Source organism: Thunnus thynnus, chromosome 14 (genome assembly GCF_963924715.1).
Source record: "Thunnus thynnus chromosome 14, fThuThy2.1, whole genome shotgun sequence".
NCBI lineage: Eukaryota > Metazoa > Chordata > Actinopteri > Scombriformes > Scombridae > Thunnus > Thunnus thynnus.
This window is the reverse complement of record NC_089530.1, coordinates 3,805,342-3,827,661: the sequence shown is the minus strand read 5'-3', so window position 1 is coordinate 3,827,661 and position 22,320 is coordinate 3,805,342. Positions and strand designations below refer to the sequence as shown.

Genomic DNA, 22,320 nt, shown 5'->3' with positions numbered 1-22,320 from the left:
TTCAGTGGAGGCTTGTTCTTTACTGTCTGATGATCTAAATGTTTTTCCACCCTGACAAAAGCACTCATCTCTCATCTAAATGTCAACATAATTTGTGTAATCAACCTTTTATTATTATCATTATTATTATTATTACACACCTTTATTACTTTCATGCTGGAGGTTGTATCAGCTGTTCATGAGCTCACAAACATGATCTAACAGGTTAAACTAGTTTGCTAATATATAAATTGTTTAGATTTTATAGTCATTGGAATATGGTTGATGTAAACTGTGAAGATTTTTAATGTCACAGAAATAACTCAATATACCTCCAACTACAAAATGTACCAACGTTAGACTAAATGAACAAATAATGTCAGTTATGTTACAATTTATTAAATCTCTAGTTTGAAACCATCAGAACTTACAGAACAACAGTCCAGAGCAGTTTGCATAAAGATCTTTGGACCAAAAACATAAATGACTCGACACAACCTGAATTGATTTGTGCAAAATATTTATTTAATATAACAGTCATCAAAAAAACATCTTAAGAAAAGCAACACAGATTGTTTTAAGTCAAAATCAACACTTAAATACTGATTTGAATGTAACTTCAACATGCTACTGAAACAGATGTGCATGTTGGCCAGCAGGCAGCCAATCACAGTCAATTCATTTCCTAATTGACTTTATTCTGTACAGTCTGTGTACATAACTGTCAGAAATGTAAACAAGTGAATGCTAGTGTTCTAATAGACAAACTTGTGTTACGTTGAAGTCAGCGGGGTAAAATAAAAGTTTAGAATATAGCAGTAGAGCAGATTAGTTGTTGGGTTTGTGGGAAAAACAAACACAGCAGATGAACTCAGTCTTCCACACATCTGCCTGAGCAGGATGACTCTCTTCTTAAAGCCTAGAAGTGGCAGGACATTCACAAGGTCCACATAAAAGCCCTTAAAACGTCTCAAAGTATTAAAAGTGTGCAGTAATGAGAGTACATTGAAACAAGCCTTATTATCACTTTACATCAATGTGCCGAACTCAAGGTAATGATTTGATGGAGTAGTCTTTCTTGTCTCTGTCCTTTTTCTCCCTTCAGTGGCTGCGAGCGCTGCCCTCCAGCAGGCAGAGCTTCAACATTGTTTTTGGAGAGTGTCCTTACTGCAGCAAGGTACGCCCACACCTCACCGTCTGACTGACAGCTGCCTTCACACAGCTCCATAAAGGCCTTTACTGAAGAGTCAATAGATATTCAACACACTTAATTAGCATGGCTCTATACATCACGTAGCCTTCTCTGTTCTGAAAGGCTGCCGAGTGCGTTTCACAACAATGTGCTACATTCAGTCACTTTTACTGAAGCTTCTCCTTCTGTCATAAAGGAGCGAGAAAAGTATGTGATACTGAATGTCTGAGAATGCGGCATGGCATTGATTTGAAAATAAAACATTTGAGTTTTATGTGTGCATATGATTTGAAGTGTATTTGGTAGTCCTTCATGTGAGTACAGCTACAGCCCAGTCAGAAATGAGAGCCCACTTCATTCTTTTTTTTATAAAGTGACCCTTCACACTGCATATAACTATAAAGAACATCTCACAAACTGAGGATTCTTCTATATTTCAGCCCATTACTGTGAGAATGGCGACCCAGAAGTCCTGAGAAGTGGCTTTATGAGCCTGTCAGCTCCATCTCAACTTTGGGGAAACGGCTTAGAAAGAAAGAAAGAAAGAACTACAACCGGAGAAGACGAGAGCCACGTGCCCTGTCCTTGAGCAAGACACGGATCCGTTACCTGCCCACACGCATGCAAACACACACACGCTGAATCCAAACGCCCGGACTTGCCGTACTAGCAGACTTGACGTGATGACGGTGAACACGTCACGGTACATACAACTGAAGTCTGCAGGTCGCAGGGTGGACGTTCGGATTCAGCCACACGCTGCTTATATCAAGGAAAGCACAGCAGCAAAGAACAGGAAGGCCCCCACAAAAACAAACCAGTACACCAGTCCACTCCTCTGTGTGGGAGCAGCCTCCCGTCCTGGTCCTGTGAGAACAGGCACTTCGCTGTAGTGTGCTCCGTGTATGACCCGCCTTTCATCCCATCTTTCCCAGCAGTCCATGCGTGTCAGTTGACAGTTTGCGGACTTTCGCCTTTGCGGATGAAGCTGTTTGACTTCCTGTCTCACTGAGGACACGATGAGGTCGTCTATAATCCTGGAGGTCCTTTTGGAATTTGTTTTCTGTTAAAGAGGTAATTCATGTGTTTGCTGTTTTAGAACTGTATGTGTTTGTGAATCATTTCAATGAAACTTCTGTAGTTCTTTGTAACGTTCTTGTGAACTTGATTCACAAGTCTGAAGGTTTTGTAACATTTTTTTACAGCAGCTTAGTGACAATAAAATACTTGTTTTGGAGCCTTTTGTGTAACAAACATCTATAACTGGTTCAAACTAAACTAAAGAAAATATGAATGTAGTTTTACACAGCAAGTTAATAACCGTCATATATCAGGTGTCTCGGCCTCACACCTGTTTAGGCTGAGCTCTGGGTCCTATTGGAGGGCCTCTGAGATAGCATTCAGCAATGGGTTTGGGTCTGGTCTCCTCCTCTTCATCCTCGTCCTCATCCTCATCCCAGCTATCATCTTCTTCATACGTCTGCACAGACTTCGGCCTCAGTGATCTTCTGATTCCCTCTTCCTTCTATAAGTAAAACAGCAAAGAAAATTCAGATTAACAACATGTTTTCTAGTCAGATGGGTTTCATTAGACTATATAATCATCTCTTGCAGAAGAAGAATGCAGCTACTTTCAAAACATTACAAATGAAAAGACTGAATGTTATTTAGTGTTTAGCAGTGCGTTCTAGTATGTCGTCAGTGAAAAGTGATGAAAGCAGCTCATAGAACACTAAACACTGCATTGTTTCAGGGCTTCCCTGTTGTGCCTGAGGTTTAGCGACGGGTGGTCCTCTTATGTAGCGAGATGCCACAGGTTTAGGCTTCGTCTCCTCTTCATCATCACCACCATCATCATCACCGTCATCCACCTCTGTGGCTGCAGCCTTGGCTTTGGAGGGCCCTCTGGCTCGTCCTGCTTTCTGTTGACAGATAATTGGTGGGTGATTTGTTGCAGGGGTCAGTTTATAGAGACAAACATCTACAGCTGCTTTGTCTTTTTTAAACTTTAGCATAAAAGATCTTCCAAGAATAAGCGGGAATGTTCATATAGCAACTTTAGTTTCATGTGTCACCAGTTTCTATTAAATTAAACTTTTATCATCCATAAAATCATAATATATTGAGACAACACTGGTGGCAAATGATTGGGTGAACATGCCCGTTGAATGGCCTTTATCTCTGCTGACATTTACTCTCCTCACTAAACCGCCGGTAAATGGCCACTTCTGTTTAACTAGGGGTCAAACTGGCCAGCACTTTAGCATGGAAATTAAATGACACAAGGAGAGGAGAGCAAATCAGGAGCATAATTGGAGACACCCTGTGCTGTGTAAAGTGTGTGTCATCAACTTCTTCAAATTGGGCCATTGAGAGGGCGCTCGCTGGGCCCGAGGGGTCAAGAAGTGATTCAGGGGAATTTGAGGAGAATGACAGTCCTCCTCCAGCTGTGGACCTGCCCACCTCTGGCTGACATGCTCACCTAGGAGGAGGAGGGAGAAAGAGTGGGGGGGGAGCAGGGACTGTCACGTTTCTACACTCGGGTTAAGAGACTCAACACAGGAAACTGCATTCAGTGCTGGTCACACAGACTCCTAACATATTTCATATAAAACTCAGTGTATTCATGATTACAGGATACAGAAGTAATACTTGTTGTATCTGCTACTGTCTGACACTACATATTGTCAGGTCACATCATTTCACTCAAACTTACCATAAATTCTCAGCTGCCAGGGGTCAGACGTGACCTTGGCGGCAGAGAGATCCAGCTCTTTATTTAGAACAGACTTGTAATAGAATCAGGCCTTTACTTCTAATTTCTCCCCATTAATGCAAACCCAACACTTCCTCTAGAATAGGGGACAGTGTTGACGGTAGCTTGACATCGATCAGGAGTACGGCGAGTCTAACATGACGCTGATGTGGTGACTGTGAGTTATTTGAGAGCTGACCGTTATTCACATACCTGGTTTTATATGAGAAGTTACAGTGTTGCTCTATCTAAGCACTGTGTGCTTCATTAACCGCCAAACTAAGTTGAAAAGTTGATTTCACATATTCTAAGGCACACAAGAAGAAGTGACGTCTTTCATGTTTCTGTCATTGGCAACAACCTTGTGTTTGGAATGAATCAAATATTAATTTAGCTCAAATAGTGAGAGTCACCGATACAATCTTGTCATGTTCTCACCTTGCCTTTGGCGGGAGGATCTGGCACCTTGGTAGTCGACTCTCCTGCAGATCCTTGAGGCGTGGAGAAGTCGAGTTTTCCCTTTCCTCCGCTGGCCAACAGGTACTTCAAATGCTGGTAGTCTGGCTGCTGTTGGTGGCCAAGAGAATTTACATAGAGGAGGAACGCAGCCACTTCATCTGAGGACAGGAACACAGTGAATGTCAAACAAAGAAGTCCAAATGTTGAATCTCAAGTATCTGGAAGAAAACACGGGATCGAGCCTGATCAATCAAGCTGTTGGTAAGAGTGTGTGCTCTGTTGTCAGTATAGTTTACTAACTGTGACATCCTATTTTAGACTGGCTTCAAGCTTCAGTTCTGGTGCATCCTCAGTATGAAATCACTTCTGTGAGACATGAGTCATGCAGCAGCAAAGGCAGGGTGCAACTGAAGGTCTCACAGTCCAGATAATGCACTGCCTGGCGATGGATCCCCCCCCACAGAAAGAAGATTAGACATGCGCACAGCTATGGATATGCATTGTGTGTATGTGTGTAAGTGTCATACACAGCCAGCCTCCATGCATCACACGCTGGCCAGACGATGTGTATGACACATACTGCAGGAGAACTTGTATCTCTCTCTCACACACACACACACACACACACACACAGTTAGTTGATGCATACCCTGGCTCTTATCTGTGGCGGGCAGCTGGGCTTTGTCAGCAGAGGAGCACCCGGTCCCAACCATACATCACACACTAAAGCCCTCACACAGGTGTGACCTCTCCTTATAAAGAGGAGAGATAAAACACGACAAACTTTGAAAGGCATGTCAATGGGACAGCTGTTTAATTGGTACAAAGTTATTCTGGAGCTGCAGGTAACTGAGGGAGAGATGGAGGCTTTTACTCTGGGTGGAGCAGAGTGAGGATTTGATCTTCATGTAGTCTGGAGCGTTGTTTAGCCTCAGTGTTTAACTACTGCACTGACACAGCAGGGGGACCGACACGGGGCTACGGCGAAAATAGACAGAAGCAGCAAAGTTGAACCTGGCTCAACGTAATGTAACGTCAGTGGACAATGTGAGTGCAGGATTGTAATGTTTAGGATGGAGGAGACTGTTGATAACTTTACAGAGTTGTAAAATCCTTCCTCATGCAATGTTTTGGCATCTAATAAGCCTTAAAACTCATGGATATATTATATCAGGTGATCACAGTGTCATAAATTCTCACGAGTGAGGTGACAGACTACAAACTGGGTGCTGACCAATCAAAGTTTGCTGTCTTTCACAACTTGTGTGATATAAATGGGGTATCAGTTTTATGAATGACCGTGGAGCCGGTCATTGCAACTCAGTGAAATGTGATATGTTGAATAAACGTTTCCTGATTTTGTTACAGTGCCCCTAAATCACAAAAAAATGTAGCCCAACTGTCAAAACTCAGTTGACAGTTGAGTTTGATTCATTACAGCAGCAGAAGACATTTAGGGCACAGTATAACCTTCTACAAACAGCGTGTGACTCAGTTTGTGTTCAAAAGCTCTCTACACTTTGGGGTAATCAGCCTGTATGATTTGAATTGTTTTAATTTCAGCTGCCAGCTGGATACATCACACAAATTAGCAAAAGAAAAACATGAGAAATAGAAAAAAAACAAAACAATGAAATGATAAAATGTTCCAGAAAGTTGAATTTCTGGAACATTTTATCATTTCATTGTTTTTTTCGTAACTGGAAATCTATTTTAAAATATCTCGTCTTAGTCCATTAGTCCTGTCTTTGGCCTTTACGCTGATCTCCATTAAAAGAGCAGATGATTAGAGACAGATTATTTTCTCTTTCCTCTACAGGCTCATTGCCTTATTTCCAAATTCTCAGTTTAACCTAAGAAGTGTAAATGATGTCTTGAAACCTGAAGATGCCCTGCAGCAGTGTCTTACCTGTGCTGGCTCCCCTCACTGACAGCTGCTGGACTGAGCCTGGCAGATTATCCATCAGTCTAAGGAGGAAGACGAGATAAAACAGCGAAGGAGTGAGGACAGAAACAGTATGAGAGCAACCATTATTTAGGAGCAGATAGTGGGTGGGCAAAAGACCATAGCAACAATAAGTTAATGAGGAAGGAAATGAATCTGAGACATTTGATGGGCCTCAAGGATTCTGAAACTGGTGGAGCAACAGACAGGATGCAGGCCAATCATTTATGATCATTTTTTAAAGTATTTCTAAGAGAAAATAAAATATAGTGATCTAGTGGTTGTGCTATCTCACAACTCAAAGAAGGAAAATGATACTTTATTACTTTATTAATGTCTAGCTGTCACGCTGGTAACCTAAACAGTAGTCACATCCTGCAATCAATGCAGCTTGACCAATCACAATTGACAGCCCTGCCAGTACCTTCCCTAAAATACCTGACATTTGGATGGTATCCCCTAAACAGTGCTGAAGTTTAGTTCCTCACAGCAGAAGGAGAACAGTGGAAGCAAAAGCAGGACCTATGACGATGACTATATGTTACGTTATGGCAAGTTCCTGCAGTGGAAACCGGCACTTCCTACCTGGCCTTGGCCTCCTGGACTTGAGTTGGGTTCTTGAGGACATTGTCCCAAGGAAGAGACCCACATAACCAGTGGAGAAGACAGAAACCCAAAATCTGGAGGTCACCACGTCTCGATGGAGCTACGTTAAGACAGAGAAAGATGAGATGATTTTTAAAATTATAGGGGTAAACACATACGTTTCTTCGCTTCTACAAAATCATTAAAAATATTAATTAACATTTATTTACATGCTGCTTGTCATCCCTGACTCACATCATACCACTTTCACATTTGCTGGTCTAAACACTCTGCATTTTGTCCTTCCCTGGGGAAAAAAACCATGTCACAAAGTTAAAAAAAAATAATAAATCAGCAGTACAAAATTAAATAGCAGTCTCAGACTGATAACAAACAGTCACTATATACTACTTTTAAAACAGCAGAACTTTCCCCAGAAGACTCAAGGTTGGACACAAATACCGCCGGTAGTTTTGTCAAGTTAAAGTAGGTGTGTGATTCATGAAGAGGAATAAATCAAAAAACCTTGCAGCACAGATACTGAGTCACTTCAGACTGTGAGCGAGATGGAGCCTGATGAAGATGAAAACTTGTAAAAGCACAACCCCTGCTTTTGATTTAGAGGCCGTTTGTCTGAACTCAGCCAAGACACAACGACAGTGAAGAGTACACACTGTAGGATATTCTGAAGATGATTGTGGAGGTGCAGTTTTTGTTCCCAGGTGGGTCTGGACCCCCTCACAAAGAGAGCAGACAGAGTTATTTGGTTGTTTCCTCTTACAGTGGTCTATTTCATGAAACCAGATACCAGTGGTATCTTTTATTTCCCCTGTAGACAGGTAGTAAAACATAAATGTCTGAGGCCTAATTACTACCACATGTTACAGAAGTCAACAGTGGTGTACTGTTGACCCCTTTCATACCTGTGTATGAGCGTGATAAACACTGACAGTCTGCTCTACCAACCAACCAGAGCCTGCAGCCATTTTCATGTCTGAACTTGGAAGACAGAGAAATCTGTACTAAAACTACATGGCACTATTCAATAGTTACAGAAATATTTCAGTCCACAAGTATTGGGCCAATCGCCCAATAGACCAACAAACTACCAATGCTATCTCTAGAGCCACTGCACTAGCGTGTCTTAAGACAAGTGGGAAAGTGTCTTTGCCATGTATTTATAAAGGAAAGCAAATGCAGTGTCCTCCATAATGAGTGATATCTCTGCTGTTCAAAGGATCAGGTGAGGACAAAGCTTTAAGCAGCACTCAGAAGAACTAAAGTGCTCAAAATGTGTTTTACAAATCCTTCACGGTTTTTGATAATTAAGAGCACTGTAATTAGCTTTGTATCTGTACTGTAACTGTCTCTGTCTTCTGAGGGTACAAATGGTTTCCAGAATTCATAACCAAAACACTTCAGCACTCCATGGACAGAATTTAGTGTGAAGATATTTTATAAAAATTGAAGACAAATCACATGCAAGATACCAGTGTGATTTCTCACAAATTGAAGGACAAGTCAAGAGTGTGTTTGCATCTTATTGTGTGTGTGTGTATAAATATATGTGTGTTTGCATGGGTCTACATTAATGTGTGAGGTCTATCAATACTTGTAGACCAAGTCCATCCAGAGGGGTCGAGCCCGGGGAGTTTTAGCAGCTCAATAGTGTAACGGCCGCCACACGTCTCTGGAGAAATTACCTATCGACTGGCTCCATCAGAGGGGAGAAATCTCCTCCCTGAGCCATGGCCAGCATTGATCCACCCCTAGCAACAGTCTGGTCTGAAGAGGAAGCGTGGTCACTGCCGCACAGGACAAGATTACACGGAATGGGAGGGCAGTAATCTGATTACATGAGAACAAAATTTGTAGTTGATGGAATTGTATTTGAAAATTTGAATTAGGTCATCGTAGCTGGGTTGGGTCTTCGACGTGGGTGCGCAACGTCAAGACGGAGGGACTTTTTGATGAGTAGAGTTCAGATGATGAAAGGAAATCGCTACGAGGAAACAGATGTTGAGTGTTGTGCCTGAATAAAATAGTGTAGGGTTAGCTGGAACACTAAACTGCTTGGACCCAGCAGGGAGGCTAAACGATCGATGAGGATGATCAGAGTAGGAGAGGTAGTTAAAGATGTTGACAGTGACTGTATAGGAAGGGCCTTGAGAAGAGTGATGTTAGCTGATGTCCTTACAATTTCGAGAGTATGAATATGTGGGGTGTGTAAGGAGATTTTGTGAGAAATTTTTAATTGCTTAAAAAGAGATTAAATGCGTTTGAAATGTGCCATTTATATACAATTTAATTATCTCCCCAATGCTTTTAAAAAGGTATAAAAAAAAAAGTCAGTGTCATGCCACAGCTCTCTCTTAACAGGGAGCTAATGTGAACTGCATCATAAACTTGTGTGCTGGCTCTTAAGAAAATACTGATAAAAGACCTGACATTGACATTTTTTACCTTACTGAGCAACAGGCACAGAAAAGACAAGAAGTACTGGTTTAGTTGATTAGTTGAAATTACATTCATTTTGATCCAAAGTCAGAAGTTGAAATATTTAGGTATGTTTTCATGGACACAAAGGATTAAAAACCTTGAACAACACCAAACTTTATGGCAAATAACTAAATGATTTTGTCTACTTCAGACAGACAGACTGTCTCCTCTGTTGCTCTTCATGAGGTGCCTAACTTCTTTTTTCTGGAGTGCAAATGAAAGTTAGGCACAATGATTGCAGGTTTTACATGTATTGTATCATAGTAGAAGACAACTGAGGTTGACAACTTCTACGTTTCCCGTAACGTTGACCCATGAGAGCACAGAGCGCTCTTCTGTGCATAGCAGTAAACACTGCAAACCAAAAGAGAAATCATCTTTTATTTCAGTCAAGTGAACCTGTAACCATCTTCTGGTCAGGAACATCACACCAAATTCATCACACCAGTGGGTGCTACGTCACCTTCTGCACACATGTATGCTGCTCACTCACACAACGCCCCGTGACGAAGAATAGTTCCAGGTTCACTTTTTCATAAAACTGTGATCACACACAAAATTTTTTGTCATTGGTACTGTCAGGTGGAACAGTGAAGTCGGTCTCTGCCACTGTACCAATCAGCTTTGTGTGTCACGTGAGTTGAAAAGATGGCGAGCTATGTGTAGTCTGCCATGTCTTTTGGCCAATACATGAAGATATTATTGCCTAATCTGATCATCTGATCTGACCAGTGATCATTTCAAAAACAAAAATATCGTGTAGTCTGATCCCTGCATTAGAAAATAACAGAAAAAAAATTAACTTGACTGAACTATTGGATCCCTGTTCAGAGGGAGCAAAGCATAGAAATTTCACCAGTAAAACTAGTGTTGACTGATCACTTTCATTGTCACTTTTTTAACCAAACAGGTATGCACAAACCTGCCATGAAAACAACATAAAGTGTCATCTTTAACACAAAATATCCAACTGTCATTGTCTGTCACACTTCATCTCAAAAACTCTGATATAAGAGTTAGGTCTGTTTGCCCTTGTGGGTGTAAAGTATGTAAGTCAGCATTACAGTGTGGCTTCCTATTGTTGTAAATAATTATACAGCACTTCATTGCCACTGAGAGGCAACTGAAGGAGAATAAAGATGAAAAATACATGTGCTACTGACACTGGAAAAAGTGTTTCAACTCCCAGAGCACCATAATAGATTAACAATTAAAAAGATCAACAACTACATTAAGCGCTGCTGCCCTCTGTGCTTGCTCTGGGCACGTTATCACAGCTCATAATAGTGTTTTGTGTGTCTGCTCTTCTGTATTTAATGTATCTTATATATAATGTTTAAGGAATGACACAGGACAATGCAGAGAGATATTCGCGTGTGCACGCATACACACACACACACACACACTTAAACACTCTCGAGGGGAGCTAGGACATGCTTGGAAAATGTACCCGCACATACACAATACATAAATACAAAACACCCACATTTATAAACACACACACACACATTCTCTACATGCTTTAGACAGGGAGGTGAGGCGTGATGGTGTTGTTAATTATCTCCTATTGTTATTCAGATTCCCTAAAGCGTGCTGCAGTGTCACACTCTTAACCCTTCTGCTTCACAGTCTTGTTGTTTGGAGACGGTCTTCTGTCCGCTGGACGCCCACCGAATAGTGGTAATTACACCGTTTAGCTCCTGGTTCAAAGGCCTGCCACTTGCGAGCTGCGTTCACCAAACCTCACCATGGCAACCTGTCAACATCTTTGCAAGGGGTTGGTTCCATCGGGTCAGGGAAGGACAGTTAAGGGTCTAGTCCTTGGTCATAATCTCCTACTTTACCACTTGTCTATTTTAATTAGGTATTAAAGATGACAACAGCCGGAAAGCAGATAGATAAATTAAGAATATGAAGGAGAGGGCTGTCTACAATGTTGATAGATAGATCAGTGTTTGAAAAACAAAAATACAATCATTACCTCTGCCAGGCTTCCAGTCATCTTGTAGCTCCAATGAGAGAATTTCAAATGTACTGTGTTGTTCATGTAGAATAGCATATACCAACACCTTTACAGCTCACCTTTCTCCTGTTCTTTCCCTCCCTCCTTCTTTCAAAATGATATTAAAAAAATTGACATGATTTCCATTTGATAGTTATTGCTGACAGGACGTTTTTTGGTCCCTCTTTTATGTATTGATCACGTTGATAGAAACACTGTTGTGGCGATTAGGCAGTCTGAGCCGTGCTAACTCACAATATCGAACTGGTGGGTAGTGGAGTTGGCCGGCGTAGAGCTCAGAGAGGTTATCTGTGGCTTGGGTCTCGCTCTAACCAAACATCAAAGCCCTTAATTAATGGGGGATGAATACACGATGCAGGTTATGACTTCAGCTAATTAGGGAATTGTTAAACAGAGACGGTGCCGGGGGAATTCAGCAGGGGCCGTGGATGGAGAATCAATGGTCAATGAAGAGAGGGAGCATGTAGGCAATTTGCCAGTTAATGTGTTCCCAATATCAGCCGAGGAAGGCGGCAGGTGACGGAGGAGAAACTGTTTTACATGTATTGACGAACAATGACTGCAAACTCAAAGGACGGAGCTTATAGTAGAGTTTATATGAATACTGTAAAATACCAAAATAGTGGCAACTGTGGGCTCTTTAAGACAACAATCTGTTAAGGTAACACCTTGGTCTTCACACACTAACCCCACTGACTACAAGAAAAAAAAAAAATCACTAAACGCAGCACTTCAAAATCAAACCCGCTGTCAATCAAGCACCTCCTGGTTTGTGTTGATTGGTTGGTTTGGTTTGGATGTTTAGAAATGAGCTGCTCGTGTTTGAAACCATTGATTGAAAGACCTGTTAACATAACTACTGTTGCAAAAGTCAAGAGTGAAGTGAACTTTTGAAGCTCAGCTTTGAAGCCAATATGTACCTGAAGTTAAAAGTATGACAATTTGAACACCTACAATTACATGACAACTAGCAAACTCCCCGATGACGATTGTGTTATATGTTCAAATGCTCCAGAGCAGCAACTAAACAGACCTTGAGGGGAGATTGTTTTGTCAAGACCCACTGAATTGTTTTTCTGCTGCCTAGTATGGCTAGTAGGATTTCACATAAGTAGGCAATTTTGTACACATTCTGAAAGAAAACAACTTTGCTGTTTGTGGCTTCTAACAGAGTGACACTATCATGAAGCCTTCATTTATGTGGGATGTAACTAACTGTTATCTTAAGCTGACAATAATTTCCCCTCTGGTAAGTACCTGAAAGAGTCTTGTTGCAGTTATTTCAGTTCCTTGTCATTTCTTATATGTTAACTTCATGTTTAAGTCAATAATAACTATAATCTGAACCTTAGCTGAACAATACATAAGCAAAGACTTCCTTGAGTGCCTTGACATGTGGAAAATGGTCAAGGATTCAATTTGCACAGGGCTGTTGTATAAGATTTAAAAGAAGCCACTTTATACAGCGAAGTCCTTACAAGTTCTTGACATTGCCGATGGAGAGAATGTCTACTAACAACAGTATTACCCATATTACCCTTATAAAACGTCATGACTGGAGGAAAGCATGACCTGACCCAGCAGGTCCACTCACCTCAGAGAAAGGCCTCTGCAAATGCCATGGTAACCATGGTAGCAATCTAGATCATCCAGTGCCATTTAGTTAGGCTGTCCACTGACAGATTTGTGGGTGATACTTTTCAAGATTTTTATCTGTTTGACAACAGTGCATTTTACCAGACAGAACAGCAAACAGACTCCTTGAGCACAAGGTGAACAGTCTCCAATCACTCTGGGGAGAATTCCTTCACTCCACTGCCTGTCAAGCTTTCTGCACATTTTGCAGCACTTGATGTTATACAACTCATGTCTGATATTTATTGAGCAGCTGATCAACGCATGTGAATTATTGTTAAAATCTAATCTAACTCCCATAATACTAACCCTTTGTTGGAGACACTGTAGTGATATATTGATAAACCAGAAAGGCCAACATTCATACATACATACATCTGGACTTGTTTTCTCTTATGATCATGTCCTTATCTGTACTGGAAAGCTTACCAACTCCTTTATGGGCATCAAGGCTGGTGTACTCGATGGTTCCATCGTGGCCTTTCTTGGGGTTTTCCTTGTACTCTTTGTGGACTCCATCAGGACAGTATCTGTAGGACAGCCCATAGTCTGCAAGGTAGACCTACAGTACACAACAGAACACACACATGCATTACTAATTGCAAAGTCAAACAAAATAAATGTCTGCATTGATCTCGTCTTTTCAGAGATATATAATCCTCATGAAACAAATGGCTCTGATCCTCCATTCTGATTGGCTGAGTAACATTTGAAGACATTGCATTAGTACAATGGTGTGTTACCACAATATACAGCAATAAGCAGCTGACCAGTGCTTGGTTGTGATTTCAGAGCAGTACTGTTCTGTACACACGGATTGGTGTGCACTTCCAGGGTAACTAGTGGAGAGGACTGACCTGGTCAGGGTCTCTGTAACCCAGCATGAGGTTGGCAGCTTTTATGTCTGCATGGACATACTCGTTCTCATGGATATACTCGAGAACATCCACCTGGCCACAAACACACACAGATACACATTATGGTATGTTCTGTTAAGATTAAGAGGAATCATTATGTGTCAAATTGGCCTTTGATTCTGTATTTTCTATCAGAACTGCTGGAGCTCCTGCTTCACCCAGTTTCTTCAGAAGGCAACAATCAATGGACATAAAAAGACCAGAGAAGCCTTTTTTCATTAACATGATCTCACCAGTCCATGACCAAGCTGGAGCACAGTGGCCTTCTTAAGTCGACCTCCATTGCGCTCGCAGACTTTTTGGAGGTCACTGCCCAGTCGATCCATGGCCATAAAACGATACCTGAGTGGGAGAGGAAAAGGCTTTAGATGGCTTATAGAATACTATAAAGACTGGTTAAAACAAAGTAGAAGGTTTGAATAAGACATTTATCACACAGACGTTAAACCAACATTAAAAACAGATTTTAAACCACTACCTTGGTGGGTAGGATTATGTCAAAAGCTGGAACTACTGACTTATACGTAATGAAGGATGAAAGTGACATTAAATGGCTTATAAAGTTCAAGTTAGTAGGTATAAATTGTCCCTTGTGTTAAAAAAACACGAAAGTGGGCCACTGAAAACTAGCCTTGAACCTTTTGATTAGTAAGATCTGTTCTATAGTTATCTTCTACCTTATAGTTACAGTATGACCATCTCATATCATGTTATCCACCAAGTCATTGCAACAGCAATACCTGAGGTCATTATATTCAGCCAGCCCTGATCCCCAGTACACCGGGATCCCCAGGAAGTCCAGTTTCCTGCTTCTCATCCATTTTTGCACTGGAACAAGATTAGAGAAGGAATAATTATGTGAATGCTTGTGCACACATTGTTATTACTACACATGTGGGATTTGAAACTTCAGTGGCTGTATTGAGAAAGCAGAAACTCTGGTGCCTTCCAACACTTAGCGGTACTGAGTGATGGGAAAGTTTGGAAACTAGAAAAAACGTTTGATGTTACTTATTCCTACGATTTCAGATTCCCACAGTCTAACACATCTCCTTTTCCAAGAGAAGTCCAAACAAAAGCCCCTTAAAAGTAGGCAACTTTTCATAGTTGTTTTTTTTTGCAATTCTGATTTGTCCTTGTAAGTGTAATAACGCATGCATGCAAATATCAATCTTACGGCATTGAGGGTACAAACACACAACTGCAAACACACACATGGGCCCCAGACAAAGCAGTGGGCCTGGCTCGGGGCTTGATGGCGGCTGGCCTGACTGGCGCTCAACCAGGCTGGCAGGTGGTCAGGGGCTCAGCGGAGGCCCGGGCATCATTACGTGTGAGTGGCTTCCTCTCTCTTGCTCCTCTCCAAACGAAGGCGTTGGAGAGCTCAGACAAGCGCGGAGAGGGGGGCTAACTGCCACTGAGGTGCATGTTTGCTTTGGCTTATTATTAATTACTGTGCGGCAGGCAGCAAAGCCTCTGTGTCTGCGGCCACTTCATCAGTCAAACACACTCGTGCTCCAGCGAGCTGCCGCGACGCTGAACGGGTGGTGCTACTCACTGCTCTCTGGTTTGGCTGCCCTCTGGTAGAACTTGAGCTCGGAGAACAGGGGGCCATTCTCCTGGTACTCCTGCACATTCAAGCAAACAGTATTAACTATTTCATTATCACAGGTTAACACTGCACTAGGCTAATTATAAATAAACATTGCTGATGTAATGAGAGACAAATCACCTTGCATGCAAATGTAGGCCTGCTTACTTGTATATTTAATAGTTCTCTAGTAAGGGGCCATTAACAACTTTATAAACAAATTAGTTTTTTTATTACTTTCAGTAGCTCATAGTTATGTTAGAACATTAAAGATTAAAGATAGGTTTGGATTCTTCAAGTCTATCAGTGGGTATTGTTCAAAGTGACAGTATTTTTAGTACAAAATTTCATCTTTGTGATGAACCGGACTCTGTTACCTTTATGAGCTACAGCGGAGGGATAATAAGCCTCATATTAGCTTCAGCTGAACTTTATTAGGGCTGTAACTAATGATTATTTTTATGATGAATTAATCTGCTGATTATTTTATTGATGTATAAAATAAATATATATACAATGTCACTGGCATTTTTCACAATTTTAAATTAAAATTGTTAAAATTGTCTATTTGTCTGACAAACAGTCACAAACACTAAAGACATTCAATTCACCAACATATATGACAAAGAAAAGCAACAAATTGTCACATTTGAGGAGCTGGAATCAAAGCATGTTTGGCATTTTGCACAAAAAATTACTGAAACAATTCATTGATTATCAAAATAGTTGCAGAAAAATGTTCTTTCAATCTAGTAATCAGTTAATCAACAATCTCAGCTCTATACTTAGTATGGCATTTTTGCATGGAACAAGGACTGTGGACTTTTGCCACTAGAAAAGGATTGCTTCATGGCCAGTATAGAGAAGAGGAAATATTACAGCGAGCAACAGCTATAAATGACGATAAGTGGACAATAAAACCAAGAAACAAGCGAGTGTGCATTGGTGAAAATTCAGGATAGCATTTAGGAAAGTACAGTATATTTAGGATATGCATGTGGAGGAGCCTGAAGTACATGTCATAAAAAGTTCCATTTCACTTATTGGTCATTCAAGTGTTGACTTTTAACTGAATCACAGAATGTTTGTTTAAGTTCAAACCATTGACTTTAAAAAATATGGACATAGCCAGCATGACGTCAACCACTGGTTTCTGAAGAGTGGTGTTGAAGCTCAAAGTGGGCGGCTCCGGCCATCGCCATCTTGGCGGTACCTGACTCTACCCAACTCCCGGCTAATCCAAAATGGGCAAAGAGGTGGAGCTGAGGCAGGCCAAATGAAGCCTGGCTGCTGAAACAAGCCACCTTGAGGCTAGCGACCTGTCACTCAAAGCAGCCACGTCCTAATTAGCATAACTTTATGGCTTAATAAAATTTAAATGGGTGAGTTATAAGAAAATTCACCACCCATGCAGTTTTCATGAAGTGGAAATTAGCTATAGAGACCAAAACTGTGTTTGTACCAGGCTGTAAACATGTTTATTTGTGCTGTAAAGTTGGGTATTTTAACATGGGGGTCTATAGGGATTGACTCGCTTTTGGAGCCAGCCTTAAGTGGCCATTCAAGGAACTGCAGTTTTTGGCACTTCGGCATTGGCCTCATTTTTTTTTATATATACTAAAATTTCATAAAAAGTGATCATGTGTCCCTGAAGATGGATGGGCTGCCTGTGTGGAGCACATATGTACTCACCACTTTTATCACAAAGTCAGTGTTTGCTGCAACAGGTCTGTCCACGTCCTGGGAGGCTTAGAGATTACAGGACAAAGAAAGAAAAGATGAGACAAAATGCAGATACGTTATGTTAACTCTTTAAATTTACAAGGTGTATTGTGCACCTATGTATTTGTAAAATGATGGGAATCTTTGCTGATTGGAAAACAATGGTCTTCATAGATCAGAGCGTTCGGGAACTATTACGCAGTACATGTCAAACGTTTAACTTCTAGTAGCAATCTGATCTGTTCAAACAGCTTTCACAACCAGGAGAAAAACAGATCAATCAGAGTAGTGTCTCCCTGAAACAATGTGTGTAACTGGCTCTGACAGAGAGTCTACTTGCCTACATGCATGCACATACTTGCAAAGTGTGAATGTACAGTGTGTGTGTGTGTGTGTGTGTGTGTGTGTGTGTGTGTGTGTGTGTGTGTGTGTGTGTATGTGTGTGTATGTGTGAGCAGGCATGTCATCAAACACAATGGGCTCATTACCAAGATAGATCAGTCCAAAGCCACCTTGACCAATGATTTTCCCCAGCCTCCATTTCTTCTTCTCAGTGTCGGTCAGTATGAAGCCATCTGGGAGTGGTTTGGGTAACGTGTTCTTTCTTTTTGGTGCCATGAAAACTAAGCAAGTTACAAAAAAACGTGTGTCAGACAATGTTAGAAAAACATTTTTTTAAATACTAGGGAAAGATTTAGGAGTGCAGCCAAACTTCTGAACAAAATGGTACACATCTGTAACAAAACATACATTAGATAAAAATGTATTTATATGTGAGCAAACCATTAATCAACTCTGTCTGTCTGATATGAAAACAAAAAATGTAAAACAGTAGGAAATCTGGCCTAGTTGGTTAAACACTGTCCTGTATTGTTATATTTACTGTTACTTACTGTTCAAAGTAAGGACAACAGTCACAAATCCCATTTACATACAGTAGGGTCCAAAAGACTGAGATCACTTTTTTCATTCAAGTGAATGGACTTTTTAACCCTACTGTGACGTGTTACGTGGCATCTTTAAAACTCTGGTACAAGATTTCTTACAAGAAATCTTACAGTACATAGAGTAGATAGCTGGTACCTGTTTGTGGGAAATATCGTCAGCTTCCTGTCCAGTGTGAAGGACAGCACTGTATTTTAGAAGCGACAGGACAAGCTACGAGACTGTTGTAATTAATCGTAAAGTCACATCGATCTTAAATTACGAACTTTGAACAAGTAGGACAAGGACGACAGCCGAGATACCTGAACTGGTCAACCTAAAACAACCGACGAACGTTGGACATAATGACGTTGACTGACACTCGGCAGTTAATGATTTAAATAGCTTTTGTGAGTCATAGACAGCGTTTGGACATATAATACATCCATGGTTTGGACCAACAGGCACAGTAACATCTAGAGTCTAACTAGCGGCTAACTCAGCTAATCTACTGTAACAGCTAGTAGGAAGCAATTTAATGACACATACTAAAATAAGCACCGACCTCCGAAGGGAATCCACGCCGTACGTCGTCAGTTGGCCTTTTGGCGTAGAAATATATATCAATAAGTTGTCCTAATTAATTATTTGTGTGAGAATGTTTTCCTCAAATGTTTAGCCTACTACCATATACTGTTGTTCAATAGTCCCGGTGCTAAACAGAAACAAAAACCAAATCATTTCCTGAAAGTTGTCCCTCCCGCTACAGGACACAGCCAATGGCAAGCACGGAAAAGTTTTTCAACAACCAATAGCCAATAAAGAAGCAGTAGAGGCGGGGATATGCAGTATGACGCACTCTTAGTTAGGTTTCATGTATCGTTTCTTTGGTTTTGTGAAACCTAAGGCTTACACAGTTTAGGCCTAAATTTGACTGAAAAGTAAAACATTTTTATCATACAGACTGAAAAAATAAATAGACTAATAGATAGATTAAATATTCAAATAATATTTGAATTAATAAAAGATTAACTACATTTTACTACTCTTTATCATGAGCTCAGTCTAAGCTCAAACACTTCATCAACATGCACTTAAAGACAGTCTGTGAAGCAGCTGATAAAAGCAGCTCAGACAGAACAGACAGAATGGACATCAGACAGGGATTAATGTAATGGTGTGGAAATTCATGACATACCAGTTCATCATAATGCATATGAAAGCAATACTGGCAGAAGTAGGTAATTATACACCATTCTCAGGTCTCTATGTTATACATCATCAAAGCTGTTTTCTGATTAAATTTTACTTTTAATTTTCTCAATAGTGACCACTTGAAGAATTGCTCCTACCTGTTGTATATCCATGACTGCCTCTAAACAGAAAAAGTGAAAGATTTGTGCTGCAACTACTCAGAATGGCAGCAGCTATTTGATGCTTCCCCTGGAATTGAGAACTTAAAACTGGTAGAACTGCATAGTATATGTTAATTATGTGCATCCAGTTGTGTTTCCAAGGTTGTGCATGTTACACATATTCTAATACGGTGCTTGAATGAAAGTTAGTGACTAATTTGAGTTTAATGTATATGTGAACACACCATTTATCACTGACCACCTCTGAGTTTCATATCCTTGGTATTTTTTTCTGGAAATGTTACGGTTTTAGTGACCTGAGGGGTGTTGGTGTTCAACAATTACAAAATAAAATATAATAAAACTTTGTTGAGTTTATTAACTGATTCCAGTGTTTTTAGGTTCAGCATATTTAAATTTGTTTACTTTTAACACCACAAAATAAATAAATAAATAAAATATTTTAAAAATCCAAATGATTAAAAAAGTACTTGGATTCATGAATGCAGTATTTCTGTAATCCTGGCTACGGCTTTGCTTTGAACGTGGCCTTAGTAATTCAAATGTGTCTATATGTCTGTTGAGATACAGTATATTTACATATGTGCATTTTTGTGCCAAGTGTGACGAGGGTATATGAGATTTGGCAGAACTCTTCTGGATTAAATAGAACTTTAAAACACCATGTGAGCTATTTATCAAGCTATAGTGGTGGTCATCCACTCATGGTTATACACAATACACAGGGTGCAACATGTGAATATTAGCACAGGGCCCAGAAGATCAGAACATACTGCACTCCGAAGGTGTCACTAGAGCGTCCTAAAAGCAAGCACCTGTGAAGAAAGATAACTGATAATTCACCTTTTATTCTCAAGTATCTTGCAACATATTAGAGTCCCCCTCCATTCCAAAAAATGTTTTTCTTCTTGTTCCCTCAGTTAGATGAATGATGTAGTTTGTTTTCACAATCATCTTCTAAAGGAGAGAATGTCTCTCTGTGCTTACCTTAAAGGACCAGTGTGTAAGATTTAGTGGCATCTAGCAGTGAGGTTGCAGATTGCAACAATACACATGTCCAAGTTGAATATTGGACCAGGATTAGCTTCCAAACTAATGTGATACAAATTCTGCTGTTTAGATCCACCCCTAAAAATCAGATTTTCATTGAAACTTTCCACTTTCAGCAGATTAAAGTGAAAACAAACTCTGCACATCCAGCATTCTGCACAGTGAGGCTCAAACATCCATAGGAACAAGAAGAAACATATTTTTACCTACCTATGAGCATGACTTGTGACATCACAACTAGTTTAGAGCCGATTGTGTTCCAGTATGCAACTTATGTGATGTGAAAGCTTGAAACATATACACTGAGGGTGGACTTTTCAGTGAAGTAGGAGACATCTTGTTTCCATCAGTCAAACTTTCGAAATGAGCAATGTTTCCATGTTCTAAGATACTGTAAGATTCTGGATTTTTCAATGAGCAAGAATGTATAAATGTAATTTGAAGAGTTTTCAGCAAGGTAATTGTTCTACCCTTGTGGAAAAAACATGTCAGACACAAATTATTATTAAAAGCAGAGTATTTGTCATACATTGTAAAACATGTCTGGATGGGATTTTGAGTTTATTACATCAGATCTCATTCACTGGTAAAACCATCATGATCACTTAATTCAGTCAAGTCACACTGTCATGTCCATTTAGAATGGAACAGTGTTCTGTTTGACAGAATTTTCATGAGCATAAAAGGCAGCTCTAAAAAGAAGAAATCTCCCATTTGAATATCAACTAATAGTGCTTTTATTTCATTCTGTGAATACTGTGTTCTTCAGTAGCAATATGATGCAAGTTCAATCCTCCACAAAAACAGTCTGTAAAATATTCTATTCATTCATTTAATTATTCAGTAATATCCAAATTAAATTTTTCATTTAAAAAGCTTAATTATGGTAGTGACCTCCCTGCCGGTGACTAGCTGTGGGCCGCTCTGAGAACACCATTCCCATTAAATAAATAAATTAGCTCAGATTTTAGTATGTCACCATAGTCTAAATGCATTTTTAGAGGACTTTCCACTCAGCTAAGAATAAAATTAGGGGTAAAACACTGAAAACTTATTATGTTTGACATAAAATTGTTAAATTATATTGAGTTATAAGTGTTCTCTGTGTATCAGCCTAGTGAAAATATATCAGTCACCCTCCAGTGTGGCTGGTGCTGAGGGTGTCATCTATAAATTCCAGTTTCACACAGAGCTTAGTACACCCTTGTTACACTTGGTGCTCAAGTGGACTCCACCTATGCATAAATACTCCAAATAGTCAATAAGGGCAGTCAGTGTTATCAGCAACATGCAGTAAAATGGAAGCAGAGGTGGTAGTGGATTCTGACATGGGCTTGGGCCTTCAAAGCAGCCTCTTGTATACTGCTTATTCAACTTACTTACACAAATCAATAACAGTTTGTTTTCGGGAATTCAAGCGTCCCCATTGTAACCCAGCTTGATCTCCGTTTTGCTGTACAACATGGTCAATACCACGCCTGGCTAATGAACACAGGCTGCAGGAACAAATACAACACCAGAACCGGTGGTGGACACGAACTCACATATTTCTCCACTCATCGCTCCCAATCAAGCTTGTTTTATTCCGATGAAAGGAGAAGGAAAATGCCTACTCGTGTTGTTCCTGTCGGCATGCACCTGCAGTGAGCCTATCGATCTACAGGCACC

At 40.3% G+C, this 22,320-nt stretch overlaps 2 protein-coding genes across 4 annotated transcripts in view; one reads left to right on the top strand and one right to left on the bottom strand.

Moving 5' to 3' along the window:
• The window catches only part of fancl (FA complementation group L), a 29,461-nt gene extending 27,053 nt beyond the window's left edge, over positions 1–2,408 (top strand). Inside the window, exons 13-14 of the mRNA XM_067609364.1 lie at positions 1,085–1,156; positions 1,612–2,408. Coding sequence (XP_067465465.1) covers positions 1,085–1,156; positions 1,612–1,647 — 108 coding nt within the window. The 3' untranslated portion in view covers positions 1,648–2,408. The remainder of the gene's footprint in view (positions 1–1,084; positions 1,157–1,611) is intronic.
• vrk2 (VRK serine/threonine kinase 2) lies at positions 481–18,966 on the bottom strand. 3 transcript variants are annotated; one of them, XM_067609362.1, is made up of 14 exons: positions 18,776–18,966; positions 17,791–17,925; positions 17,273–17,328; positions 15,548–15,617; positions 14,730–14,817; positions 14,223–14,331; positions 13,930–14,022; positions 13,502–13,634; positions 6,916–7,036; positions 6,295–6,353; positions 4,365–4,543; positions 2,934–3,093; positions 2,523–2,698; positions 481–2,234 (listed from the first exon to the last, which is right to left on the bottom strand). In XM_067609362.1, the coding sequence occupies exons 2-14, from the start codon at positions 17,918–17,920 to the stop codon at positions 1,935–1,937; spliced, it is 1,674 nt and encodes a 557-aa protein (XP_067465463.1). In that variant the 5' UTR covers positions 17,921–17,925; positions 18,776–18,966; the 3' UTR covers positions 481–1,934. The 3 variants fall into 3 exon arrangements, with proteins under 3 accessions (XP_067465463.1, XP_067465462.1, XP_067465464.1); XM_067609361.1 differs by having other exon boundaries at positions 18,792–18,966; XM_067609363.1 differs by lacking the exon at positions 18,776–18,966 and adding an exon at positions 18,386–18,475.
• Between the last annotated feature and the right edge of the window lie 3,354 nt (positions 18,967–22,320).